This window comes from Syngnathus acus, chromosome 23, assembly GCF_901709675.1.
Source record: "Syngnathus acus chromosome 23, fSynAcu1.2, whole genome shotgun sequence".
Taxonomy (NCBI): Eukaryota; Metazoa; Chordata; class Actinopteri; order Syngnathiformes; family Syngnathidae; genus Syngnathus; species Syngnathus acus.
The window spans coordinates 4,919,667-4,947,194 of record NC_051107.1 but is presented as its reverse complement, the minus strand read 5'-3'; the positions used below and the strand labels follow the sequence as shown (position 1 = coordinate 4,947,194).

The 27,528-nt window shown below is 48.5% G+C and overlaps 4 protein-coding genes and 3 long non-coding RNA genes across 7 annotated transcripts in view; 3 read left to right on the top strand and 4 right to left on the bottom strand.

The window, feature by feature from the left end:
* LOC119117540 overlaps positions 1-10,815 on the bottom strand; it is a 135,310-nt gene extending 124,495 nt beyond the window's left edge. Inside the window, exon 1 of the mRNA XM_037243878.1 lies at positions 10,749-10,815. The gene's annotated coding sequence lies outside the window, so the exon portion shown is untranslated. The remainder of the gene's footprint in view (positions 1-10,748) is intronic.
* Positions 674-3,883, bottom strand: pus7l (pseudouridine synthase 7 like). The gene is made up of 9 exons (XM_037243329.1): positions 2,734-3,883; positions 2,515-2,674; positions 2,228-2,444; positions 2,061-2,159; positions 1,902-1,983; positions 1,646-1,811; positions 1,462-1,585; positions 1,227-1,280; positions 674-1,167 (listed from the first exon to the last, which is right to left on the bottom strand). The coding sequence occupies exons 1-9, from the start codon at positions 3,521-3,523 to the stop codon at positions 799-801; spliced, it is 2,061 nt and encodes a 686-aa protein (XP_037099224.1). The 5' UTR covers positions 3,524-3,883; the 3' UTR covers positions 674-798.
* Positions 4,948-6,753, bottom strand: phax (phosphorylated adaptor for RNA export). The gene is made up of 2 exons (XM_037243426.1): positions 6,593-6,753; positions 4,948-6,484 (listed from the first exon to the last, which is right to left on the bottom strand). The coding sequence occupies exon 2, from the start codon at positions 6,480-6,482 to the stop codon at positions 5,292-5,294; it is 1,191 nt and encodes a 396-aa protein (XP_037099321.1). The 5' UTR covers positions 6,483-6,484; positions 6,593-6,753; the 3' UTR covers positions 4,948-5,291.
* Positions 6,983-9,891, top strand: pmpcb (peptidase, mitochondrial processing subunit beta). Its single transcript, XM_037243397.1, has 13 exons — positions 6,983-7,120; positions 7,346-7,483; positions 7,623-7,709; positions 7,908-8,037; positions 8,124-8,322; positions 8,399-8,478; positions 8,581-8,687; positions 8,754-8,897; positions 8,980-9,140; positions 9,211-9,296; positions 9,376-9,464; positions 9,530-9,605; positions 9,706-9,891. The coding sequence occupies exons 1-13, from the start codon at positions 7,037-7,039 to the stop codon at positions 9,768-9,770; spliced, it is 1,446 nt and encodes a 481-aa protein (XP_037099292.1). The 5' UTR covers positions 6,983-7,036; the 3' UTR covers positions 9,771-9,891.
* A 1,046-nt stretch (positions 10,816-11,861) lies between the features above and the next one.
* LOC119117304 lies at positions 11,862-12,864 on the top strand. The gene is made up of 3 exons (XR_005096469.1): positions 11,862-12,400; positions 12,597-12,707; positions 12,771-12,864. It is a non-coding gene; the product is annotated as an uncharacterized LOC119117304 (long non-coding RNA).
* Positions 12,865-13,216: 352 nt separating this feature from the next.
* LOC119117303 lies at positions 13,217-14,719 on the top strand. Its single transcript, XR_005096468.1, has 2 exons — positions 13,217-14,126; positions 14,186-14,719. It is a non-coding gene; the product is annotated as an uncharacterized LOC119117303 (long non-coding RNA).
* Positions 14,720-24,892: 10,173 nt separating this feature from the next.
* LOC119117325 lies at positions 24,893-26,502 on the bottom strand. The gene is made up of 2 exons (XR_005096491.1): positions 26,436-26,502; positions 24,893-25,167 (listed from the first exon to the last, which is right to left on the bottom strand). It is a non-coding gene; the product is annotated as an uncharacterized LOC119117325 (long non-coding RNA).
* Between the last annotated feature and the right edge of the window lie 1,026 nt (positions 26,503-27,528).

The window sequence follows — 27,528 nt, the reverse complement described above, 5'->3', positions numbered from 1 at the left end:
TGTGGAGAGGCTCTCGATGCACCATTATTTCCCGCCTTCACGCCACCTGGGGCGAGCAAACTATTGAGCCAGCATTTGTCAGAACATAAAAAAAAAAAGAAAAACACAGGCATTTCATCTGCCAAGATTCTCGTTTGACTCCTCCGAGCAAAAAGACTTAAGAGCTTAATTTAGACTCCAGGTCGGAAGACTTTTATTCTGTCCTCTTTCTTGTGATATTTTGGTATCAATGTCAGTTGAAATTAAAGTCTACTCGTGATTTAACGCGGCCGTTTATCTTAGCCGCCGACAGAACCCAAAACATCCATTAAGATCTTCCAGTAACGGGAATTAAATATAGCCCGGGGGGAAATGTTTTGAAGCGCTTTTACACACTCATCAAAATTCCAGAAATTAGTCACAGGAGAGGCTCGAGTTTTGATTGAGTGCGGCCTCCCAGGAGTGAGCTCAGCAGGCTTGCGTGCATCATTATAAGTCAGAGCGCCTCTTTAAATGTCTCATAAAGGTGAAAGATTTAGGGGCGCTTTCATTAACCTTTTAGCCCCGTGTCTGTTTTTTTTTTCTCTCGCAGAGGACAAATTCGAGATCACCTCGGTAAAGCTAATGAGCAGAGTTGAGAAAATGGATGTACAGTAGGTGCAGAGCATGTCGGCATGAGTCAGTTGGCTCCCCCTAGTGGTGAAAAGCTCATCTTTTTTTATTGTCATTGATGTCACCAAATACAAACACCACACAATTAAACCGACCATAGTACAACCACGAGAGTCAGAAGACATACAAATTTCCGTGCGTAAACATCTAGAAGTCACACTTCATGATCTCTCTGAGGCAAATGGTGGCATAGCACGAGGAGTCCAGGTCAAAGTTCAAGGTGAGCGTGAGCGAGTCACGCTTGGCGTCTTCCGCCGCCACCTTCAAGTGTTCTTCGTCCTTTCTGCCGCCGTTTCCCGCTCCTCCTCCTCCGACTTCCTCGTTGGTCTGGAGCTGGTAGCTAAGGTTGCACAGGTTGGCCAGTAAGGGGCGGTAGCAGCCCGGCACGTTCAGCTTGAGTCCGCCCACTCGGAAGCGGCAGTTGTCCAGCCCGTCTCTGGCTAGTCTCTCTTGGTACCACGCACCCATGGCGTTGTTGGGGTACGTCACCGTGTTTCCCGGCATGGGAAGCAGCACCTGAAGAGTCACATTTGAGTTCTTGTTACAATATACAAAATGTGGCCTCGGCGCCGTACCTGAGCGAGAGCGTAGACTCCTTGTTGCTCTTCCTGTTCGGTCACCACGTGGATCTGAGAAAAGCCGGAAGTTAATTCTAATTCTTTTAATTATTGGATTCCACCTTTAAATGTATAGTTGTTCATAAAATAGATATGGGGGGAAAAAAAAGCTGCCTTGTTTTATACTGCCCCCTGGTGGTTAAGGTCGGCAGCGCCACAACGGCCATTTAATTGTTTGCATTGGCAATTTTACCTGAGCCGCCTTGCATTCTACGCACTCGTCCGTTTTCTCTGCTTCCTGCATCCACACCAGGTCTCCTTTTCGAACATAGTGACCCAGCGTAGCCAACCGGTGCGCCACCGCTTCGTTCCAAATTCTGCAAATCAGACGGATTTATTGAAGGCTCCACGGGTTGGGCGTAATGGTGTTTCCTGACCTGCTGCAGTAGGCGTGCGGGTAGAAGACTCGCATGCCGTGAGGCAGGCTGAGCCAGGCTTTGGCGCAGCCATCCGGGCCGGTGCCGTACCGGTTCAGGGCCCTCAGCATGAGCCGCTCCCGGGCTTTGGAGGCGGGCATTAACGCCAAGGACTCCTTGGCGTTATCTGGAGGAAAAGAACACATAAATGAAACCCGGAAGCACATTTTAAATCACTTCAGGAGTTTTTTGCCATCAGCAGGAAGTGTTGACGGACCAGTCTGGAGGAAGTGTCGCTTCGCTTTGCTCGGAGGATCGTCGCCGTCTTCGGGACTGAAGAATAAGCGGACTGCGTTCACCTGAACACAAGAACTTGGAATTAAAGTTGCATTTAAGAAAAATAATCCAATTCAACGTTATCCTTTTTCCCCCTCACCATGTCTTCTTTGAGTAGCGCCAGCCCGACTTGGTCAGACTGAACGCTCTGACCCGTTCCGAACCTCTGCGGCCCGTAGTAGTTGACAAAACCTCTCACCTGCACCAAAGAACATCCACGAGTACGTAATCAAGTCAAAGACGGTTCCCGTCGGAATGTTCTCAGACCTTGACGTTCTCCAGCGCTTCCTCCACCAAGCCGGCAAGTCGACGGCGCGTCTCGACACCCGAGTGCGCGGCGCCGGTGCCGTGCGACCTCAGGTTGCGAACCACCAAGTCAAAGTGGTTTCCCTGAAGTCGCCCCAGCTTCAGTGGCTCAGACACGGAGCGGACGTGAGAAAGACGCATCCCTCGCCTTTCAAACTCCGCCCTCTTTTCCATCAACCTAGTGAGAAACCACATGGTGGGTCTGCGAGAACTTCAGAATCTTCCCCCGAGCACAGTTCTGTTGTTACCGTTGAGGCGAGACCTTCTTGACCACCATGGATTGGTAGGTGACCGCTCGCTTGTCCTTGATGCCGGCGTAGGTGAAGTCTGACGGCAGGACGCCGAGCGTTGCCGCCATGTAGCTGATGGCCTCCAGAGTCTCCAAATTTTCCTTACACAAAGTGAACGCTGGAAGAAAGACCAAAGTTAGGAAGCAAGCGTGAGATGTTTTGCCGCATCGAGTTCACCTGTGTAGACGTCCTCCTCCCTGCGCTCCTCGGCGCTCCTCTTCTTGGGTCTGCCTCGCTCCCTCAGTCGCACCGAGATGGCCGTCCGGTCGTGTTCGTTGAAGCTCTTGGTCTCCACCAGTTTGCCGAAGCGGCGGTTGAGGAAGTGGTGCACGGCCGTGCGGTGCTCCTTGTTGTCGTCGGTGTGAAACGTGTAGGACGAGTCCTGCACTTTGGCGTCGATGAACCTGAAGAAGTCTTCCGCTTCCTCCTCGGTGACCAGCTGGGAAAGCTCCCTGTAGTCCGGGTCCTCCCTCACCCTGATCTCGGGCTGGATGGTGACGGTCATGAGGAAGGGGAAGCGGTGTCGGACGGCCCGATGCACGTTGGCCCGCTGGTACTTATCGGGGAAGGAGCCCAGGGAGAGCTCCTTGTGGCCCGACTTCTCGCCCTCTTCCCCCTCGTCTCGGAGACTCACCACAAACTGCTCCAGCTGTTCGCTCACCACCTGACCCAAGACCATGCTCAAGTCCAAACTGTCAGCGCTCGATATGGTCAAATCGAACCTGCAGTCGGCTGAGGCGTCAGCATCCTCCGAGCCCTGGAGGTTCTGATCCTGTTTACGGCTCCCACTGATCTTATCCGAGCAAAAAGGAGCCTGGGTGACTACTCCTGTATTCACCTGCCGTCCGTTGATGTCTATTTCGGTCACCACAAAGTCTCGGATGAACTTTTTAATGTTTCCAAGAAAGCCCTCATGGTTTGATATAAAGCACGCGGGCACACTGGCTGCATCGCCGTCCTGCTTCATTCTAATTGAATCTCGACAAATAACCCGCAGAGGAAATCAACGGACGCAAAACTGCTGACCACGAGTTTTTCGACCGGAGCGATGTTACGAAGCCAGTAACGACAGACGCTTCATATTTGACACAAAAGACAGCTCCCGCAACGAAACGGAGTCATCCCACAATAGGTCCCGGCAATTACACGAACAGAGAGCAAAGCACTTGGCGATCGGTACATGCGATTGTGGAAAAAAACAAAACAAAGCGAGAAAAGCTCCAATGTCAATAAGCGAGCAGCGTGTGTTTTCGAGGAGCCCGCTTGTGGCACGTCAAAACAACAACACGGCACGCTCAATCCTCGACTTCCGGCGCGTATGACGCGTCACGTGACGTCCTTTTCTTAAAGAGACAGTACGTTTCCTAATGCGTTTTTTTTTTTTTATCGTTTTTGAATGTTGCACATTTTGATCGCTTATTAATCGGCAAAACATGAATGGGTGCTAAATGGTATTTCAGCATCAATTTATTTCAGAGTCAGAGTACAGAACCTTGCTAAAAAAGGGCCAGCAATGGATTATCATCATCGAAGTCGCCATGAAGATTGACATTGATCTCTGTCACGTTTGCCACATTATCGGCGATTCTGATGTTGTACGCGTAATCCCGGATGTCCATCGTTAGCAATTTTTTCACAATGTCATTCTTCATCCTTTCAAACTCTTCGGCGGATCTGATGTGAACCACTCTGTAATCGCCGCTGTCGCTTTGCTGCAAATTTTTCAGTTTCAGATTCCCAGTATAGTGGTCCAATTCGATCCGATCGGCGTAAGCTTTAGCCCTTCTTTCACCACCTTCAGCGATGTAGGTAATGATTTTCTTGTGGTTAACTGTCCACTTGATGTAGGCCAGCTTCTCGTCGGTGCGGTTTTCATCGGTGAAGAGGGTGATGGAATCGCCCACTTGGACTTCAGTCAAAGTTTTTTGGGCTGTGCTTACACCTGAGAGCAGTAAATCGGAAGTGGCAAAGGTAGTCACAATGTGCACAAGTACAAAATGATAATGTCATTTGTTACACAATCATTTACCATGTAGAAGGTAGATGAGAGCAATCCACAGGAGGGTGGCATCCATGATCTTCGTTTTCTCTCTGAGTGCAACAAATGACATCAACTGGCTTCGTCCGGTTTTATATAATGAATATGACATCACGTTCATGTCAACAAAGCTTTGAAATCACTGAACCAAGGGAGATCAGATCTCTGTCACATAGACTACAAATTAACATGTTGTAATTTTTCAGGGGCGTGAGGTTTTATATTAAAGATGACAACGGAATTAAATGTGTTTTGGTACTTTAATTGTTGTTAGCATGAGTAACGTCAAGCCAATGTGGGTGTCAGTGGCAGTCATCCTTCTCTAAAAAAAAAAAATTACAATGGTCATTTTTTTCCCTACTTTTATTTTGGGAACAATTTAATCCAAGATATCTTTATTCCAGACAAGTCACAAATGAATTCATCAAACATATCAAGTCTTAAAGACAAACAAAATCTTGTGTGGGGCCTCCTACAGTTTTAATGTTGTGTAGATGTTGCTAACTTTCATTTATATGCTTATATTCAGTCGAGATGAATTGTACTGTGTAGTGATTTGACGCCAACATGTGTTTTTGGAATGTGGCATAAAGTAACATGGGAATAAAATGCAACATCAACACAGGAAAGACCTGACTGCCAGAAATGAAATTAAGTTTCTGACAGGACGGACCGCTGCTTTGGTAAATTGATGACATCAGAAGACCTCCAAGTCTCCTGAGCTGTACACGACCGGCGTCTCCTCCGTACCCACGGCGTGCTCTTCCTCCTGGCCCTCCTCTTCCTCCTTTGCGGCCTCTTCCAGTGACTCCAAGGCCTCGTTCGTGTCGCTGGCAAAAGTCTCTCTGGATACGTCGTCGTGCTCGTGCAGGTTGAGCGTGCCGATGGCCTGCTTCATTTTCTTCGCCACCAGGTGGCGCCTCCTCTTCTGAGCCGCCTTCTTGCTCTTCTGATCTTTTTGACTCTCATCAAAGAAGATCTCTCTTATCTGGGCCCGGGAGACGCTGGGCGTGTTCTTCAAAAGGTTGAGGTACACCCCGCCCGGTGTGCGGCGCCGGCTGCCGTCCATGGTGTAGACGCCGCCGTTTTCCTCCAGTGTGGCCGTCTCGCCGAGAAGTTCTATGGCTTTTTTGGCCCCGACAATTCTCACGACACGTTCTATCAGGTCTTTTTTGGGCTCTTGCAGCCTGTACGCGATCTCATCCACGACTTTATCGTCAGGGTCATCTTCGGTGATCTCACATCGGCCTTTAACGTCCATCTCGGCTAAAGGACCCAGTCTCTCCTTGACTGCCCTTTTTCTCTTGGCGTCACCCCCTGCTCTCTCCTCTGACCCTTGGTCCCTCATGTACTCATCCAACTGGTCATCGAGCATTTTCACCTCCCCGTCACCCTTTTGCTCTTTCTCCATCTGCCTCTCCTTCTCCATGATTTTATGAGCCAGGACATAGTTGTAGGTCTCCACATTTCTGTCAGCCATGCTAATCTCACCCTCCATGCCAAAGACACACAGTTCTGCAGCGATCGCGTCCTGGCACTGTTCTTGCACCACAGAGCCCCAAATGTTGTTCACCTTGCGGCCTCGCAGTGCGCATGCAGCGCCGTTCGGTGCCGGCCGGGCAATGACTGCGGCTGGTTGGCGACTGTTGGATACTTTTTGACGTTTGCGACGCCAGGCTGCACAGTCCTCATCAGACGAGTCCTGGTCGCTGTCACTGGACTCCGCCGGCCTGCCGGAGTTTCTATAAGCGGCTGCAGGTTGCAAAGTGTTAGCTCTGTTTTGGAAAGATTGGCCGCTAAAAGCTGCATGTTGCATGGGTCGGGCCGTTTTCATTTCAGAGTCTGAACCAGACCCGGAAATCTCTCCATCTTCCAGATCGCCGTCCATATCTGAAAGCCATAATAAAGACGGTAGCTGTGAACTACGTGCAGTAGCACCTTAACACAAGCACAATACTTGGGATTTGTTTCCCTAATAAAATAATAGAAGTCGTTTACCTGCAATTAGTCGCTCACAACTAATACGGAGACTCGCGATTTTGTATTACACTGTGCGCCAGACGATTTTAGCCGCTATACGGACTATCGTGACAACCGTACCAAACTTAACATACAAGCGGGGTAAAATTGGCGCTATGCTAAAGTCTCACTTCCGTGCGTCTTCCTGTCTGACGCTTTCAAAATAATTTGCGCTCGTTCTGCCGTGGTATAACCCCCATATCCCGCCGGCTTTCCTGCCAGTCCCTTCGAAAATAAATATGTCTGGAACCGGAATTCCACTTCTTTGAAAACGTTTTAAATTTTAAACTAATGTTATCTGGGTTAAAAACATCAACAAAAACACCCAAGAAAAGACTTTCACAAATTCCCAAGATACGCGAATGCAACACGCGTTCATCGGATGTGACGTAAACTTCCGCTGACTCAGTCTGACATAACAACATGGCGGCCTCCATACGTCTGTTCGCGTCTGCGGGGAAATGTTTACTTCGCAGATCGTTACTAGAGAGAAATAACCTTAACATAGTAAGGACGATATGTTACCAGATAATTACTTTACTGAAATATGTACGGGAGTTGTCTTGACATTAACGTTTGTCAATAAGCTGCTGCTCCGTGCGTAGTTTCATAAACAGGAACACGTAATACTTCAACTATATAACAAGGAATTATAGTATTGTCGGTGTAGTCATTTAAGTTTCCTAATTTTGGCTTTTAAAAATGTCGTACAATTTTCTTATATTTTTGTAGTTTACTCCTGGAGCCCACAGACTACTAACTACACAGGCTGCTCAGCAAGTAGCTTTAAATGTCCCTGAAACTAAGGTGACCTCTTTGGAAAATGGACTCCGTGTGGCTTCCGAGGACTCTGGGCTTTCCACGTGTACAGTAAGTTTTTAACATTAAGCTGTCCCTGTCAAATAAATAATAAAGCAAACTTTCACTCCTCTCCATCCATTATTAGGCATTGGCATCGTTTTTTACACAAGGCACAAATTGCTTTTTAATACAACATAACTTCTTTCAGGTTGGTCTGTGGATTGACGCTGGCAGTCGTTACGAGAATGAGAGAAATAATGGCACTGCTCATTTTCTGGAGCACATGGCATTTAAGGTAAGACACGCACCTGACAGAAATGTTTAAAAAAAAAACAAATATCCAAAGAAAATACAAGACATGAGAGCTATTGCCCCTTATGGTAGGATGTGGCACTTTCACCGACGCGACCTGGGTTCAATCCCTGGACAGAGGAAGTTATTTTTATTATATTTCTATATTTACCCATATCATTTTATTTTTTCTTTGTGACAGGGCACCAGGAAGCGATCCCAGCTAGACCTGGAGTTAGAAATTGAGAACATGGGCGCTCACCTAAATGCCTACACATCCAGGGAGCAGACTGTGTACTATGCCAAGGCCTTTTCCAAGGATCTTCCGCGAGGTATTGTGATGGCTGTGCTGAAGCACTTGATGGTTCCGAATCTCAATAAAAAAAAAAAAATCTATTTTACCCATATTTCTGAAAAGCTGTGGAGATCCTGGCTGACATCATACAGAACAGCACGTTGGGCGAAGCGGAGATCGAGCGGGAACGCGGGGTGATCTTGCGGGAGATGCAGGAAGTGGAGACCAATTTACAGGAAGTGGTCTTCGATTACCTCCACGCTACCGCTTACCAGTCCACAGCGCTGGGCAGGACCATCCTGGGCCCCACCGAGAATATCAAGTATGGAAATTGACACCGACGCGTCACAAAATCGAGCTTAGCCGTCATTTGATTTTTCCCAATTGTTTGACTGCAGGACGATAAATCGAGGAGATCTGGTGGAGTACATTACAAGCCACTACAAAGGTCCGAGAATTGTGCTGGCTGCTGCTGGAGGTGAGAACCGCTCGTGTTGAGTCCTCGTCCATCATGTGCAAGAGCGAAACTGGTTTTGATGGCGATGAAAACACGTTTTGCCTTCTTTGCGTGTTCAAAAAGGTGTTGCCCACAACGAGCTGATTGATCTGGCAAAGTATCACTTTGGAAAGCTTCTTGGCCGCTACGACAGCGACGCGCCGCCTGCCTGCCCCTTTACAGGAAGTGAGGTAAGGCAGTCAATGGAAAAGTCCAACAATTAATCACAAGTGACGGAACCAATCGCGGCTTTCCAGATTCGCGTGCGTGACGACAAGATGCCGCTGGCTCACATCGCCGTCGCCGTGGAGGCGGTGGGATGGTCTCACCCCGACACCATCCCGCTCATGGTGGCCAACACACTTATTGGGAACTGGGACCGCTCATTTGGCGGGGGAGTTGTGAGTCATTTTCAGACATTCAGCAATTCCGCCTTCCATTTTGAGAGAGAGATGAGTCGCATTCATGTCGGGCCTTCCGCAGAACCTTTCCAGTAAGCTGGCCCAGATGGCGTGTCAGGGGAATCTGTGCCACAGCTTCCAGTCGTTCAACACCTGCTATACCGACACGGGCTTGTGGGGACTCTACATGGTGTGTGAGCCCGCCACCATCAAGGACATGATGCACTTCACGCAGAAAGAATGGTGAGATAATCCGAAACTTGACAACCACGTGCAGTTTTGTTCTGAGATTTCTTTTTTTAAATTGTTTCAGGATGTCGCTTTGCACCAGCGTAAGCGAAGGCGAAGTGGCACGGGCAAAGAACCTCCTCAAGACAAACATGTTGCTGCATCTCGATGGTAACGTGGCATCTCGACGTGAAGCCGTGGCGGGAATACCCCAGCGTCCCGAAGCTTTTTTTTTTTTTTTTTTTCGTAGGCTCCACTCCAATCTGCGAGGACATCGGCAGACAGATGTTGTGCTACAGCCGCAGGATCCCTTTTCATGAGCTGGAGACCCGAATTGACGTGAGTGGATGAAGTCCAAAGTTGACATTTTGCTGATGATCAGGATCCAATTTGTCTTTCAACAGGCCATCGATGCCACCACCATCAAGGACGTGTGCGCCAAATATATCTTCAACAAAGCTCCAGCCATTGCCGCTGTCGGTGGGTTGCAGACTGTTACGAATTTTGTGATAGATATCAACGAGGATGTGTGATCAATACGTGTGTGTGTATGTCTGTCTGTGCTCCCCCCTCCCCTCAGGTCCCATTGAGCAGCTTCCTGACTACAACCAGATCCACAGCGGAATGGTCTGGATGAGGAACTAAGCAGTCACACTCAAATGTAGACAAAGGCAACACTGTATTTAATTTTTTTTTTCTTTTAATTCTTTTCGTATAAAACAAAGAAGACAAACACATTACGGTCATAATAATGATGTCAACCTTGTGTTGTCATTTTTTACTCTTGCTCGTGACTTGCTCTTGTGCAGCTTTCTTGGCTTTAACCATCACCACCAATTTCTGACAGAGAAATAAAACATCAACAAAAATGGGCGCATTTATATTGTCATTAAAAACCATACCATACCATATTACTTACATCCTAAGCAGCATGGACCATTAGTTAACACCACAAGGTATCCTAGTCCAGCGACTCAGGGCGGGTGAAGCATTGTCCTTTGTTCCAATACACCGCACGGCCATTGGAGATGCCATTTTCCATTACATCTCATGGCTCTGAGATATACGGTTCTAATTCCAACCAAAAGGCCGTAAGGCCTGTCTTATCACTCCTATCACCCATTTCCTGGGGGTGGGGCCAGTAGCCTGGGGGGCGGGGGCAGTGTATTGCTCCGCCCACTTGGGGGCGGGGCCACCTTAAGTATTTACTGTCAAAGCTTAACTGAAAGTGAAAAGTGCCACACCAGCCCTCACCCCCACTTTCTGATTGGCTGTTTGAACTGTGATGTCACACGGACACTCCATTAGGTACATTGCCATTTTCAAGTGTACCTAATAACAGGACACTTTATTAAGGAAATATCATGGTCAAAGGTCACAGGTGTCAAGCGCTAGTCCTCGGGGCCGCGTTCCAACATGTTTTCCAAGTGACCCTCATTAAGCGCACCTGCGTGAAAAGTTTTTGGTCATTTTCACGTTCTGCAGGAGCTAAAACTTTTCATTTGCTTTCGGAAAGAACAGATTGCAGAGTTTATTCTAACGTGGAATTTGGATCCAAGATGGATTTACAGCTTGGACTTTGTCTACTGCACCGAAGATGAGGACACGATCTCCTACCCTTACCTGGCGAACTTTAGCACCCCATCGCCGCAGATGCCCATCCCCACCGTGGCTGGCGTCTACTTTGTGATGGACGTCCCCAAAGTTGAAGCGCAAACGGATCCCATCGATGTGCACTGTGTGGTAGAGTCCAACAGGCTGAAGCACACACCTGGGAGGACAGAGTTCACGGAGCAGTGGCTGTTGGACATTATCAAATGCAAGATTGCGACCAGTGAAGCAATGCGCAAATTAAACTGACGGAAAAACTTGTTTGAACCTGTTCATTTATTTGATATTACTCAAGAATTGTCTCTGTGCAACGGTGTCGGGTTTCTTAACAACTGAATTGAAAATGAGTCCACGGGAGCATTGCAACGACCGCAGAATTTATGCAAGAACAATTCGTTTTAGGAAGAACTATCGATACAAATATTTTCATTTGATTGAAGGCAATGGCGTTAACCACGAAAGGAGATTTGGTCATATTGATAGGGTATCCAAACATGTTGGGTGTTAAAAGTTTCAAAGTATAGTGGCAACCCTTTCCACAGTAGTCACCATGACAGGTGACCACCTGGTGGCGCCGGTGTGCCAAGCGCCGTTGGACGATCAGGAGAAGAAGATTTGAATTGACGGATGTGACGTCAGGTCTTTAGGTAAATTGAAGACAGGTGTGCTCAAGGGGAGTTATCAAATGCAGGGGCCACCGAGCGCGTGGCGGGCGGCTTCTCAGGTAAGCTAGCAAGCTGGCAAATGTTTGTCGTCTCCTGCCGTTTTTCATGACGAACGCCATGTTTGTTGCAGGATTTTCGCGCTCAAGGGGAGTTCTCAAATGCAGGTGCCACCGAGTGCGTGGCGTTTTCTCAGGTAAGGGCGCAAATGTTTGTCGTTTTTTGCAGTCTCACGTCGGACGCCATGTTTGTTTGTTGCAGGATTTTCACACACGCCACGGGGACTGTAGGCGTCGAAGTTAACTGGAGGCCGCAGGGAGAGTTTTCAAATACGCCCCAAAAATGTGTGCTTTGTTGCCTTTTCTCACAAGCCTTTTTTGTTTTGTTTGTTTGTTGCAGGATTGTCGTACACTCGTGACTCGGCAACGTCACGTCCACCGCGACGGTGGGCCTGGAGGTAAATTGTAGACCGCAGGCAATTTAGCTCGCGAGCAAATGTTTGCCGTTTCTTACGATGCCATTTATTATTTCTTGCAGGATTTTCGCTGTCTAGGTAGTGTTTGAGGTTGGGGCACGGCACGCCACAATCGACTTTGCGTCGCGTCTTTGCGCGTTTTGGTCGTTTTGCCGCTACGGTATTTCAAATGTCTTTCGCGTTTTTTTTTGTTTTTTTTAAATGCTGGCCAGCATTTTTTCATTCGTTTGTTTGTCGAAGGTTCGTAAATGACGCCGCCGATAAGCGCGTGTTTGTCTGACTATAGGAAATGTTAGTTCGACTATAGTCAATTAAACAATTCTTTATTCATTTATATTATGCGTGTGCCATTTCCGTGTTATGCAAACTGAGGAATGTAAGTAATTTGTTACGTCATGTCCAAATCAGACCAAATCTATTCAAAGATAACGCCCGCCCGCCCTCGTTCCGTTACGCAACAAACATTTGCACGGGTTATTTTCTCCCGTTTTGGACGCCGCAAACCTGGATCATCTGTCCAATGTGAGGTGAGTTGATGGATGATAAAATTAAAATATGAATTATAATCCTGATAAATTATCATAATTTACTACAATATAATGATTATATATGTTTTCAACCGTAAAACTCTACTTAGTATGTATAATTGTTGAAGAAATATCATGCCATTGGCACTCAACTCGATGTCCATTTTTGTTGCAATAATTTGTTTGTCTTTTGTAGCACTAAAAAAGGCCGCCCAGCCAGCATCCTTCTATACAAAGCAAGCAGGAGGCTCTTGAGGAGCCATTTCAGTGATGTTGAGGACACTGAGGAAGAGTAGTCCTAAATCAGGTGAAAACCTGTTTTTGTAAAGTTTTAGCTTCCCAGCACACTAATGGCTGTCTGTTTTTGCAGGCTGCAAGAGAAGCCGAATGGGATGAGGAAAAGTATCATTCCATATCCAAAGGAGCGATGGCCTATCCATAGGAGCGATGGCCTATCCATAGGAGCGATGGCCTATCCATAGGAGCGATGCCCTATCCAAAGGAGCGATGCCCTATCCAAAGGAGCGATGCCCTATCCAAAGGAGCGATGCCCTATCCAAAGGAGCGATGCCCTATCCAAAGGAGCGATGCCCTATCCAAAGGAGCGATGCCCTATCCAAAGGAGCGATGCCCTATCCAAAGGAGCGATGCCCTATCCAAAGGAGCGATGCCCTATCCAAAGGAGCGATGCCCTAGCAATGGCCATATGCAAAGGAGCAATGGCCATATGCAAAGGAGCAATGGCCATATGCAAAGGAGCAATGGCCATATGCAAAGGAGCAATGGCCATATGCAAAGGAGCAATGGCCATATGCAAAGGAGCAATGGCCATATGCAAAGGAGCAATGGCCATATGCAAAGGAGCAATGGCCATATGCAAAGGAGCAATGGCCATATGCAAAGGAGCAATGGCCATATGCAAAGGAGCAATGCCATGTCAAGTCAAGAATGAAGCAGCATGCTGCAAAAGTCGACGTGTACGGATCATGTGCCCAGGAGGGGGCAGTGTGGTTGCCTTTGGTTATGGGTGCACGACGGAAAGGTTGCAGGTGTGGACAGGGTTTGGGGGTCTGATGGTTGGTCTTGCTTAAGAGGTGTGCTGTGGTTGTGGCTTATCTGGATCCAGCGTTGTCTTGCGCTTGGTTGCCATTGATGGCTCACTTGGGGGAGGACGTGGTTACGTGGATGGACACAAAACCAAACTTTGACGTTGAGCCGAATGTCCAATTTTGCCATGACTTGTACCATTTTGTCTTTTTCTAACCTGCCACTGTCGTACTTGCTGCGTTCTTTGTTCTCCCCCCTCGGTGTAGGGCGGCGGAGCGAGCCGATCCCGAATGTCCAATTTTGCAATTTGACTTGTGACATTTTGTCTTTTTCTAACCTACCACTGTTGCACTTGCTCTAACCCTAACCTACCACTGTGATACTTGCGTTCTTTGTTCTCCCCTAGGTGTTGGAGCGAGACATTCACATTTTGGGTCTTTTTCTAACCTACCACTGTCGTGCTTGATCTAAGCCTAACCTACTACTGTGCGTCCTTTGTTCTCTAGGTGTAGGGGGCGGTGTTGGGGCGAGCCGGTCCACGAGGAAGACGTAATGATGCGAGCTGCGCCCAACTCATTGCATGTTCTGCCTTTTGCAGGCCGGACGCAAAAGGGGGGGCGGCGCACGGCCCGATCCGACCCGGCGACGGTCACCAAGAGTAGCTAGCCGCTGTGATCAAGTAAGCAAGTGACCTACAACTTGGGGTGCTCTTTGAGTTTCTAACATTTGTTTCTGCAGATGGCGACCGGGACGCGACACCATCTGATCAGAGGTGGACGGACCGCTGTGGCATCGCTCTGAAGTAGCCGAGTTCTGAGGGAGACCCGCTTCCCTGGAGGCGTCGACCTGCGCAGCTTCAACGTGTGAAATGGATTTATTTATTTTTTTTAAATTCACACCAGCGGTGTCCAAATGTCTGTTTGAGGGCTGCATACTGAAACAAATTCAGAATTCTTTGACACAAATTCATTAAATCAATCACGGAATTTTGCCATTCATATTTTGTGCTACTGCTACAAAGCGGTGTTGTGTTCATTCATGTGGTGTGTTGATAAAGTTGCCCCGAGGCTGCCATTTGGACACCAATGGTGACATGTGTAGGGCTGCACGCGTATTGGAAAACTGCCATATGGTGGTATAGGTTATTGACATGCACTTTAAGAAAGCTTTTAAGATTTTTTTTTAATGTGGCAAATGAAACATGTTTTCTTGCCTAACTATTTGTAATGAGTTTAGAAGATAAGTCATTGATGCAAGTTAAAGTTAACTAATCTCACTGATCTCATTGCGATTAAATAGTTCACCTCCATCCCAGAATTTTGCACAACTTTGCTCAATGCAACGGTCTGGCCCAATATGCCATATCACTGATTTTCCAACATGTCGTGCAGCCCTGATTGAGTGCCAAACGCGCAGCGACGGCAAGCGACGGCAAGCGACCGCGCAAGCGACGGCAAGCGCAAGCGACCGCGCAAGCGACCGCGCAAGCGACGGCAAGCGACGGCAAGCGACGGCAAGCGACGGCAAGCGACGGCAAGCGACGGCAAGCGCAAGCGACCGCGCAAGCGACGGCAAGCGCAAGCGACCGCGCAAGCGACGGCAAGCGCAAGCGACCGCGCAAGCGACGGCAAGCGCAAGCGACGGCAAGCGCAAGCGACGGCAAGCGCAAGCGACGGCAAGCGCAAGCGACTGCGCAGCGAGACTTTTGTGCTTGTCTTGAGAGGTGGAAGAGACAATGCACGAAACGAAGAGCCGGTGGACGGAGGCCACCAGACCAGTGAGCGGGGTGCAAAGGAAGGATTCACCCAAAGAAAGCAGTCGCCAAGTGATTAAGAAGAGCCTGACGCATGACTGGCCAAGGCTGGCCAGAGGTTACATGGCAATCCAATATGCAAGGGTAGTGTACACACTTGTGGGTTTTAATTTGGTTTCCTTATTTGTCTGCCTTTCAGGGTTGCCGGGGCAGCGGATGGGACGAGCGCCAGCCCGCACCGAGAGGGACCGGGCCGCACCCACAAGACCAGGGAGGGGGCAGGTAATGAGTACGTCGACACAAGTGAACCGCATGCAACTGAGTGCTGTTTGTCTTTTTGCACTTGTGCGAGGCGGAAGACGAGTCCAACGCCGGCCGGAGCAGGCCCGTGACGAGCGGCGATGCGGCGAGGCCGGGAGGGCAAAGCGCCCAGCCAGCGTTGAGGGGGAGTATGACTTTGGTTTTTCTTTTGCGCTTTCCCTACCCCTGTCTGTTTGAATAGGATAACTAGCAGCACGCACGGGCAATTGGGTTGCTGTGACCCTCTAGATACGAATTGGCAAAGTAGACACCCCCTCCCTCCATCCCTCCCTGTCTGTTCGAATAGGGTAACTAGCAGCATCACGGGCAATTGGGTTGCCGTGACCCTCTAGATACGAATTGGCAAAGTAGACACCCCCTTCCTCCCTCCCTCCCTCCCTCTCTCGCTCTCTTTCTCTGATGCGCCCGGCAGTACCTGCATGGCCTGGTGCACTCAGGGTGGAACGTGGCTATACCTTGCCCTTTGTGGAATACCAGGGTATAATGTCTGCCTGCCTGGGTCCCAGTGTCGTCGACGGTGTCGAGGTCGATGAGATTCTCCGTGACGCCCTCCGTGACGTCACGTTTTCCTTTTTTTTCCTCTCGGGGCCAAGCCAGCTCTCCTGGCCGGTTGTGCTTTAGTGCGCACCAAAGCCTCTTCTCATCTCCTCTTGCTCTCTCTCTCCCTCCATCCCTCCCTTTTTGTAAGGGGTTAAACCTTTCATAACCCGGATCGCTCCAATGCGGGAGGGCCGTATGAGACATGCGCCAGCCCGTGCTAGTTGCCTGATTCAAACTTGCCTTAGTCAAGGTCGCTAGTGGAAATTTTCCTCTTACCAAAACCACCACAATATGTCTGCCTTTCAGGATTGCCGGGGCAGCGGACCGGACGAGTGCCTGCACCGAGAGGGACCGGACTGGACCGCGAGACCAGAGGGTAATAATAATAAACTTTATTTGTATAGCACCTTTCATACAAGAAATGCAGCTCAAAGCGCTTTACAACAAAGAAAGAAATAAGCATTGAATGCTTCACCTAGGAACGGCCATAAAAACAACATGAACACATTAAAACAAAAACATTCATCTATGCATACACAATTAATAAAGTGAGCTTAAAATAGGAGCAAGCTTTAATAAATAGGTCATGAGTACGTCCACAGAAGTGAACCGCATGCAACCGAGTGCCGTTTTTCTTTCTTTTTGCAGTTGCGCGAGGCGGAGGATGAGTCCAAACGTCGAATACCGGCCGGGAGGGGACCCGAACCATCGGCCGGCCGGCCGACCTTCGCCCGTGACGAGCGGCCTACAACAGACGGACGCACGGGTGCAGATGCGGCGAGGGCAAAGTGCCCAGCCAGCATTTAAGGAGAGTATCACTTTGTTTTTCCTTTGGTGCTTTCTTTCTTGCCCTCCCTCCCTCCCTCCCTCCACTTTTTCACTGGGTGTGCACACTGGCTGTCTGCATGATGCCTCTTTCTTTCTCAGCGCAGCGTCATTTTGCAATATTGTTTTATTGTTGTGTTTTTTAATACATGAAGAACTGTTTGGACTGTCATTGTGTGTGTGTGTACCTCTGAACCTGAATTAAACTGTGAACTGAATTCAAGTGGTCCATTTTAAACATTGGCATGTGAAGTCCATCGTGCATAATCAGAGTTGAATGACAACATACAAAATGGAATCATTTGAGACATTCTCAATGATAAGGCAATTGTAAAGTTAGTCAAACAAAACTGTCTTGTTAAATATGCAGTGTCAGGCTTTTTATTTTTACTACACAAAGAAAAGCTGTATGCATTCTAAATGGTTGACAAAAGCCAAGTAGCCCGACACCCATAGATTCAAACGACAAGCCTCAGCGTACAGTCTCTGTTGCGAGCAATAAGTCTTTGGCAACCCTGCTTTAAAATGGCCACCGAACTCGGAATCTTGCTATATGTTGGTGCATTTTTCTGTATGAGTAAAAGTCTATTTTAATCAAGTCTGAGGCTTTTTGTTTTCTTAAATCATGCCTCATGTGGGCATTGTGAATAAAGTGAACGTTGGTGTGTTTTCTTCCTGTTTGTGGTCTTGTAAATAAAGTCAACTTTGGTGTCAGTCATCATTCACCATGCGCCGCAATTGATGCTGCATCTCCAATATGAAACTTATTGCATGTTTTGTTACAGGGCTTGGCTTCATTTGCTGGCTGACTACAAAGAAGACCGTTGCTGTACAGTCCAGGGCGTTGCTAAAGTAAATTGAATTTATAAACCCAGTGTGTAACGTCCAGGACCTTGGCTTTCAATTCAAAGCACAGTTGCATGTTGCTTAACAACACGGCCCCCCCAGTTCAGAGTTAATTAAAGGCCACACCGCAACCTGCTTAGGTGGCACGCAAGTGAGGCACTCTTAATACCGGCATTTTTATTAAATTGACCTAATCAGACAGGCGAGATGAATTCCAGGTGCTGCCACCTAGTGGCGGCGTATTTGCCTCAACCTGTCTAACGCTCCATTTAACTGTATGCAATCTTTTTTTAATTTGAAACATTACAAATGATAGGTGCCCTAATTAGACAGCTGGGTCAATGCGACCCGTCTTTTGCGGTTTGATTTGCCCCAAGCAACCTAACAAATACACATAATGCACACTTGCTCCATTTTTGCTCAACTTTATTGTTATTTAGTCATCACTCTTATTTATTCATTGTGCCTTGTTTTTATTTTTTTGTGTTTACTTGTATGTATATTGTGTACTATGTCTTGTCACCGTGGGATAGTGGGAACGTTATTTCGATTTCTGTGTGTCTTGGCATGTGAAGAAATTGACAATAAAGCAGACTGTGACAAGTACTGCCGCTATCTCGCCAATGTGCATGTGTCTAAAAAGTACAAAGCATCAAATTCATTTGCACGATAAACTTCTAAACCACATGCTAAAAAACATTCACCTGATGCAGAATGTCGTCTTTTGTAGCTTGCTAAGATTTGCCAAATTGAACATTGCCGAACTCCAACCCGAGGCTGTCCTCAGCACTGCAAACCTTTGTGCCGGTACACCGTATGAAGTAAATGACGGGATTTATTTTTTACATGCATCTAATTTGTATCAAGCATACCAGATGGTGTTTTAGAACAGCCTAGAATAGTCTATTACAAAAATGAAAAAAAAAAAAAACTTGCCAAAGTCCTAAAAAGATATTGTTTTATTTCTTTAATCGCTGCAAGGAGGGAGTATTGGCAAGCGTTAACCCGTTCATGCTCAGCGCAGAGCAGTGTATTTGGCAGCGCGGCGCGCAAGCAGTATGGGGTGCAGGTAGCATGGGGCGCAGGTAGCATGGGGAGCATGGGGCGCAGGTAGCATGGGGAACATGGGGAGCATGGGGCGCAGGTAGCATGGGGAGCATGGGGCGCAGGCAGCATGGGGAGCATGGGGCGCAGGCAGCATGGGGAGGAAGCAGCCGGGGTGGGGAATCGAACCCTGGATCTCAGGTGTTCAAGCGCAGCGACGGAGCCACTCGCCAAGCGTGGCGAGCTCGGCAGTCACCCCGCTTCCACTTCGAGTCATTCTCATCTGCTTAGTGGTGCGTCCCGCGCGCGTTGGGTAAGTACAAAAGAGTGTAGACGGCCGAGGGCTGCCAGGTCGAAACAGCCGACTGGTTGGTGACACGGTCCCTTGCCCCGAAAGAACCTGGTTCGATCCCAGGGGGGAGCGCATTCTCAGAGCTCCTTTTGTAAATGTGCATACAGCTTGCATATTTAAGTATTTATTTATGGGTAAACACCCAGTGTGGCCCCGCCCACAAGTGGGCGGAGCAATGCAGCTGGGCCCGCCCCCAGCACACTGGCCCCGCCCCTGGGGAAAAAATCCAGTAGCCCCGCCCCCAGCACACTGGCCCCGCCCCTGGGGAAAAAAATCCAGTAGCCCCGCCCCCTGCCCTACTATGTGACAGTAGGGCAGGGGGCGGGGCGAAGCCCCGCCCCCTACCCTACTGTCTTTCTGTAGGGTAGGGGGCGGGGCGAAGCCCCGCCCCCTACCCTATTAAAAGACAATTGAAAGTGTATAGAAAGACAGTAGGGTAGGGGGCGGGGCGAAGCCCCGCCCCCTACCCTACTGTCTTTCTATACACTTTCAATTGTCTTTTAATAGGGTACTGTCTTTCAATAGTGTATTGAAAGTGTATAGAAAGACAGTAGGGTAGGGGGCGGGGCTTCGCCCCGCCCCCTACCCTACTGTCTTTCTATACACTTTCAATTGTCTTTTAATAGGGTAGGGGGCGGGGCTTCGCCCCGCCCCCTACCCTACAGAAAGACAGTAGGGTAGGGGGCGGGGCTTCGCCCCGCCCCCTACCCTACTGTCACATAGTAGGGCAGGGGGCCCCGCCCCCTGCCCTACTGTCACATAGTAGGGCAGGGGGCGGGGCTTCGCCCCGCCCCCTACCCTACTGTCACATAGTAGGGCAGGGGGCGGGGCTTCGCCCCGCCCCCTACCCTACTATGTGACAGTAGGGTAGGGGGCGGGGCTACTGGATTTTTTTCCCCAGGGGCGGGGCCAGTGTGCTGGGGCGGGGCTACTGGATTTTTTTCCCCAGGGGCGGGGCCAGTGTGCTGGGGGCGGGCCCAGCTGCATTGCTCCGCCCACTTGTGGGCGGGGCCACACTGGGTGTTTACCCATAAATAAATACTTAAATATGCAAGCTGTATGCACATTTACAAAAGGAGCTCTGAGAATGCGCTCCCCCCTGGGATCGAACCAGGTTCTTTCGGGGCAAGGGACCGTGTCACCAACCAGTCGGCTGTTTCGACCTGGCAGCCCTCGGCCGTCTACACTCTTTTGTACTTACCCAACGCGCGCGGGACGCACCACTAAGCAGATGAGAATGACTCGAAGTGGAAGCGGGGTGACTGCCGAGCTCGCCACGCTTGGCGAGTGGCTCCGTCGCTGCGCTTGAACACCTGAGATCCAGGGTTCGATTCCCCACCCCGGCTGCTTCCTCCCCATGCTGCCTGCGCCCCCTGCTCCCCATGCTACCTGCGCCCCATGCTCCCCATGCTACCTGCGCCCCATGCTCCCCATGCTACCTGCGCCCCATGCTACCTGCACCCCATACTGCTTGCGCGCCGCGCTGCCAAATACACTGCTCTGCGCTGAGCATGAACGGGTTAACGCTTGCCAATGCTCCTTCCTTGCAGCGATTAAAGAAATAAACAATATCTTTTTAGGACTTTGGCAAGTTTTTTTTTTTTTTCATTTTTGTAATTGACTATTCTAGGCTGTTCTAAAACACCATCTGGTATGCTTGATACATATTAGATGGATGTAAAAAATAAATCCCGTCATTTACTTCATACGGTGTACCGGCACAAAGGTTTGCAGTGCTGAGGACAGCCTCGGGTTGGAGTTCGGCAATGTTCAATTTGGCAAATCTTAGCAAGCTACAAAAGACGACATTCTGCATCAGGTGATTGTTTTTTAGCATGTGGTTTAGAAGTTTATCGTGCAAATGAATTTGATGCTTTGTACTTTTTAGACACATGCACATTGGCGAGATAGCGGCAGTACTTGTCAGTCAACTTTATTGTCAATTTCTTCACATGCCAAGACACACAAAGAAATCGAAATAACGTTCCCACTATCCCACGGTGACAAGACATAGTACACAATATACATACAAGTAAACACAAAATAAAGACAAGGCAAAAACAATGAATAAATAAGAGTGATGAATAAACAAATAACAAAATAAGAGCATAATTGGAGCAAGTGTGCATTATGTGTATTTGTTAGGTTGCTTTGGGCAAAACAAACCGCAAAAGACGGGTCGCATTGACCCAGCTGTCTAATTAGGGCACCTATCATTTGTAATGTAGTTTCAAGTTAAAAAAGATTGCATAGTTAAATGGCGCGTTAGACAGGTTGAGGCCAATACGCCGCCACAAGGTGGCAGCACTTGGAATTCATCTCGCCTGTCTGATAAGGTCAATTTAATAAAGATGCCGGTATTAAGAGTGCCTCACTTGCGTGCCACCTCACCAGGTTGCGGTGTGGCCTTTACTTAACTCTGAAGTGGGTGGTAGCACCCAGTAGATGCACCAAGGCTGGCCGTGTTAAGCAGCATGCAACTGTGCTTTGAATTGAAAGCCAAGGTCCTGGACGTTACACACTGGGTTTATAAATTCAATTTACTTTAGCAACGGCCTTCTTCGTAGTCACAGCAAATGAAGCCAAGCCCTGTAACAAAACATGCAATAAGGTTCATATTTAAGAGATGCAGCATCAATTGAGGCGCATCGTGAATGATGACTGACACCAAAGTTGACTTTATTTACAAGACCACAAACCGGAAGAAAACACACCAACGTGGACTTTATTCACAAGAATGCCCACATGCATGATTTAAAAAAAAAAAAGCCAGACTTGATTAAAATGGACTTTTACTCATACAGAAAAATGCACCAACATAAAGCAAGATTGAGTTTGGTGGCCATTTTAAAGCAGGGTTGCCAAAGAAGACTTATGTATCACGACACTGTACACTTACGCTTGTCGTTTGAATCTATGGGTGTCAGGCTACTTGGCTTTTGTCAACCATTTAGAATGCATACAGCTTTTCTTTGTGGAGTAAAAATAAAAAGCCTGACACTGCATATTTAACAAGACAATTTTGTTTGAGACTAACTTTACAATTGCCTGATCATTGAGAATGTCTCAAATGATTCCAGTTTGTATGCTGTCATGTAACTCTGATTATGCACTATAGACTGCGCATGCCAATGTTTAAAATGGACCACTTGAACTCAGTTCACAGTTTAATTCAGGTTCAGAGGTACACACAATTACAGTCCAAACAGTTCACTTCATGTATTAAAAAAAACACAATAAAACAATATTGCAAAATGACGCGCTGAGAAAGAAAGAGGCATCATGCAGACAGCCAGTGTGCACACCCAGTGAAAAGGTGGAGGGAGTGAAAGAAAGAAAGCACAAAAAGGAAAACCAAAGTGATACTCTCCTTAAATGCTGGCTGGGCACTTTGCCCTCGCCGCATCTGCACCCGTCCGTCCGTCCGTCTCGTGTAGGCCGCTCGTCACGGGCGAAGGTCGGCCGATGGTTCGGGTCCTCTCCCGGCCGGTATTCGACGTTTGGACTCATCCTCCGCCTCGCGCAACTGCAAAAAGAAAAACGGCACTCTGTTGCATGCGGTTCACTTCTGAGGACGTACTCATGACCTATTTATTAAAGCTTGCTCCTATTTTAAGCTCACTGTATTAATTGTGTATGCATACATTAATGTTTTTGTTTTAATGTCTTCATGTCCTTTTTATGTCTGTTCCTATGTGAAGCATTCAATGCTTATTTCTTTCTTTATTGTAAACCGCTTTGAGCTGCATTTCTTGTATGAAAGGTGCTATACAAATAAAGTTTATTATTATTACCCTCTGGTCTCGCGCTCCGGTCCCTCTCTGTGCAGGCACTCGTCCGATCAGCTGCCTCGGCAATCCTGAAAGGCAGACATATTGTGGTGGTTTTGGCAAGAGGAAAATTTCCACTAGCAACCTTGACAGGTAAGTTTGAATCGGGCAACTAGCGGCACGCACGGGCTGGCGCATGTCTCATACGGCCCTCCCGCATTGGAGCGATCCGGGTTATGAAAGGTTTAACCCCTTACAAAAAGGGAGGGAGGGAGGGAGGGAGGGAGAGAGCAAGAGGAGATAAGAGGCTTTGGTGCGCACTTAAGCACAACCGGCCAGGAGAGCTGGCTTGGCCCCGAGAGGAAAAAAAAGGAAAACGTGACGTCACGGAGGGCGTCACGGAGAATCTCATCGACCTCGACACCGTCGACGACACTGGGACCCAGGCAGGCAGACATTATACCCTGGTATTCCACAAAGGGCAAGGTATAGCCACGTTCCACCCTGAGTGCACCAGGCCATGCAGGTACTGCCGGGCGCATCAGAGAAAGAGAGCGAGAGAGGGAGGGAGGGAGGGAGGAAGGGGGTGTCTACTTTGCCAATTCGTATCTAGAGGGTCACAGCAACCCAATTGCCCGTGCGTGCTGCTAGTTACCCTATTCAAACAGACAGGGAAGGGAGGGAGGGAGGGAGGGTCTACTTTGCCAATTCGTATCTAGAGGGTCACGGCAACCCAATTGCCCGTGCGTGCTGCTAGTTATCCTATTCAAACAGACAGGGAGGGAGCAAAAGAAAAACCAAAGTCATACTCCCCCTCAACGCTGACTGGGCGTTTCGCCCTCCCGGCCTCGCCGCATCGCCGCTCGTCACGGGCCAAGGTCCGGGTCTGCTCCGGCCGGTGTTGGACTCGTCTTCCGCCTCGCACAAGTGCAAAAAGACAAACAGCACTCAGTTGCATGCGGTTCACTTGTGTCGACGTACTCATTACCTGCCCCCTCCCTGGTCTTGTGGGTGTGGCCCGGTCCCTCTCGGTGCGGGCTGGCGCTCGTCCCATCCGCTGCCCCGGCAACCCTGAAAGGCAGACAAATAAGGAAACCAAATTAAAACCCACAAGTGTGTACACTACCCTTGCATATTGGATTGCCATGTCACCTCTGGCCAGCCTTGGCCAGTCATGCGTCAGGCTCTTCTTAATCACTTGGCGACTGCTTTCTTTGGGTGAATCCTTCCTTTGCACCCCGCTCACTGGTCTGGTGGCCTCCGTCCGCCGGCTCTTCGTTTCGTGCATTGTCTCTTCCACCTCTCAAGACAAGCACAAAAGTCTCGCTTGCGCTTGCCGTCGCTTGCGCTTGCCGTCGCTTGCGCTTGCCGTCGCTTGCGCGGTCGCTTGCGCGGTCGCTTGCGCTTGCCGTCGCTTGCGCGGTCGCTTGCGCGGTCGCTTGCGCTTGCCGTCGCTGCGCGGTCGCTTGCGCTTGCCGTCGCTGCGCGGTCGCTTGCGCTTGCCGTCGCTGCGCGGTCGCTTGCGCTTGCCGTCGCTGCGCGGTCGCTTGCGCTTGCCGTCGCTGCGCGGTCGCTTGCGCTTGCAGTCGCTGCGCGTTTGGCACTCAAGCAGGGCTGCACGACATGTTGGAAAATCTGTGATATGGCATATTGGGCCAGACCGTTGCATTGAGCAAAGTTGTGCAAAATTCTGGGATGGAGGTGAACAATTTGATCGCAATGAGATCAGTTAGATTAGTTAACTTTAACTTGCATCAATGACTTATCTTCTAAACTCATTACAAATAGTTAGGCAAGAAAACAGGTTTCATTTTCCACATTAAAAAAAAATCTTAAAAGCTTTCTTAAAGTGCATGTCAATAACCTATACCACCATGTGGCAGTTTTCCAATACGCGTGCAGCCCTACACATGTCACCATTGGTGTCCAAATGGCAGCCTCGGGGCAACTTTATCAACACACCACATGAATGAACACAACACCGCTTTGTAGCAGTAGCACAAAATATGAATGGCAAAATTCCGTGATTGATTTAATGAATTTGTGTCAAAGAATTCTGAATTTGTTTCAGTATGCAGCCCTCAAACAGACATTTGGACACCGCTGGTGTGAATTTAAAAAAACATAAAATAAATCCATTTCACACGTTGAAGCTGCGCAGGTCGACGCCTCCAGGGAAGCGGGTCTCCCTCAGAACTCGGCTACTTCAGAGCAATGCCACAGCGGTCCGTCCACCTCTGATCAGATGGTGTCGCGTCCCGGTCGCCATCTGCAGAAACAGAAACAAATGTTAGAAACTCAAAGAGCACCCCAAGTTGTAGGTCACTTGCTTACTTGATCACAGCGGCTAGCTACTCTTGGTGACCGTCGCCGGGTCGGATCGGGCCGTGCGCCGCCCCCCCTTTTGCGTCCGGCCTGCAAAAGGCAGAACATGCAATGAGTTGGGCGCTGCTCGCATTATTGTGTCTTCCTCGTGGACCGGCTCGCCCCAACACCTAGAGAACAAAGGACGCACAGTGGTAGGTTAGGCTTAGATCAAGCACGACAGTGGTAGGTTAGAAAAAGACCCAAAATGTGATTGTCTCGCTCCAACACCTAGGGGAGAACAAAGAACGCAAGTACCACAGTGGTGGTAGGTTAGGGTTAGAGCAAGTGCAACAGTGGTAGGTTAGAAAAAGACAAAATGTCACAAGTCAAATTGCAAAATTGGACATTCGGGATGGGCTCGCTCCAACGCCGCCCTACACCAAGGGGGGAGAACAAAGAACGCAGCAAGTACGACAGTGGCAAGACAAAATGGTACAAGTCATATGGCAAAATTGGACATTCGGCTCAACGTCAAAGTTTGGGTTTGTGTCCATCCACGTAACCACGTCCTCCCCCAAGTGAGCCATCAATGGCAACCAAGCACAAGACAACGCTGGATCCAGACAAGCCGCAACCACAGCACACCTCTTAAGCAAGACCAACCATCAGAGCCCCAAACCCTGTCCACACCTGCAACCTTTCCGTCGTGCACCCATAACCAAAGGCAACCACACTGCCCCCTCCTGGGCACATGATCCGCACACGTCGACTTTTGCAGTGCGCCGCTTGATTCTTGACTTGATATGGCATTGCTCCTTTGGATATGGCATTGCTCCTTTGGATATGGCATTGCTCCTTTGGATATGGCATTGCTCCTTTGGATATGGCATTGCTCCTTTGGATATGGCATTGCTCCTTTGGATATGGCATTGCTCCTTTGGATATGGCATTGCTCCTTTTAGGCCATTGCTCCTATGGATATGGCATTGCTCCTTTGGATAGGCCATTGCTCCTTTGGATAGGCCATTGCTCCTTTGGATAGGCCATTGCTCCTTTGGATAGGCCATTGCTCCTTTGGATATGGAATTATACTTTTCCTCATCCCATTCAGCTTCTCTTGCAGCCTGCAAAAACACAGACAGCCATTAATTGTGCGCTGGGAAGCTAAAACTCGACACAGACGGCCATTGTGTGTTGGGAAGCTGAAACTTTACAAGAACAGGTTTTCACCTGATTTAGGACTACTCTTCCTCAGTGTCCTCATCACTGAAATGGCTCCTCAAGAGCCTCCTGCTTGCTTTGTATAGAAAGAAGGATGCTGGCTGGGCAGCCTTTTTTAGTGCTACAAAAGACAAACAAATTATTGCAACAAAAATAGACTGAGTAGAGTGCCAATGGCATGATATTTTTGCAACAATTATACATACTAAGTGAGTTTTACATTTGAAAAAATATATAATTATTATATTGTAGTAAGTTATGATAATTTATCAGAATTATAATTAATATTTTAATTTTAAACATACTAAGTAGAGTTTTACAGTTGAAAAAATATATAATCATTATATTGTAGTAAATTATGATAATTTATCAGGTTTATAATTCATATTTTAATTTATCATCCATCAACTCACCTCACATTGGTCAGATGATCCAGGTTTGATAAAGAATTGTTTAATTGACTAGTCAAACTAACATTTCCTATAGTCAGGCAAACACGCGCTTATCGGCGGCGTCATTTACGAACCTTCAACAAACAAACGAATGAAAAAATGCTGGCCAGCATTAAAAAAAGCAACCGCGAAAGACATTACAAACACCGTAGCGGCAAAACGCGCAGCGACGCGACGCAAAGTCGATTGTGGCGTGCCGTGCCCAAACCTCAAACACTCCCTAGACGGCGAAAATCCTGCAAGAAATAATAAATGGCATCGTAAGAAACGGCAAACATTTGCTCGCGAGCTAAATTGCCTGCGGTCTACAATTTACCTCCAGGCCCACCGTCGCGGTGGACGTGACGTTGCCGAGTCACGAGAGTACGACAATCCTGCAACAAACAAAATAAAAAAGGCTTGTGAGAAAAGGTACCAAACTACACATTTTGGGGCCTATTTGAAAACTCTCCTTGCGGCCTCCAGTTAACTTCGACGCCTACAGTCGCCGTGGCGAGTGCGAAAATCCTGCAACAAACAAACATGGCGTCCGTCGTGAGAGACGGCAAGAAACGACAAACATTTGCTCGCTTACCTGAGAAAATGACACGCGCTCGGTGGCACCTGCATTTGATAACTCCCCTTGAGCACACCTGTCTTCAATTCACCTG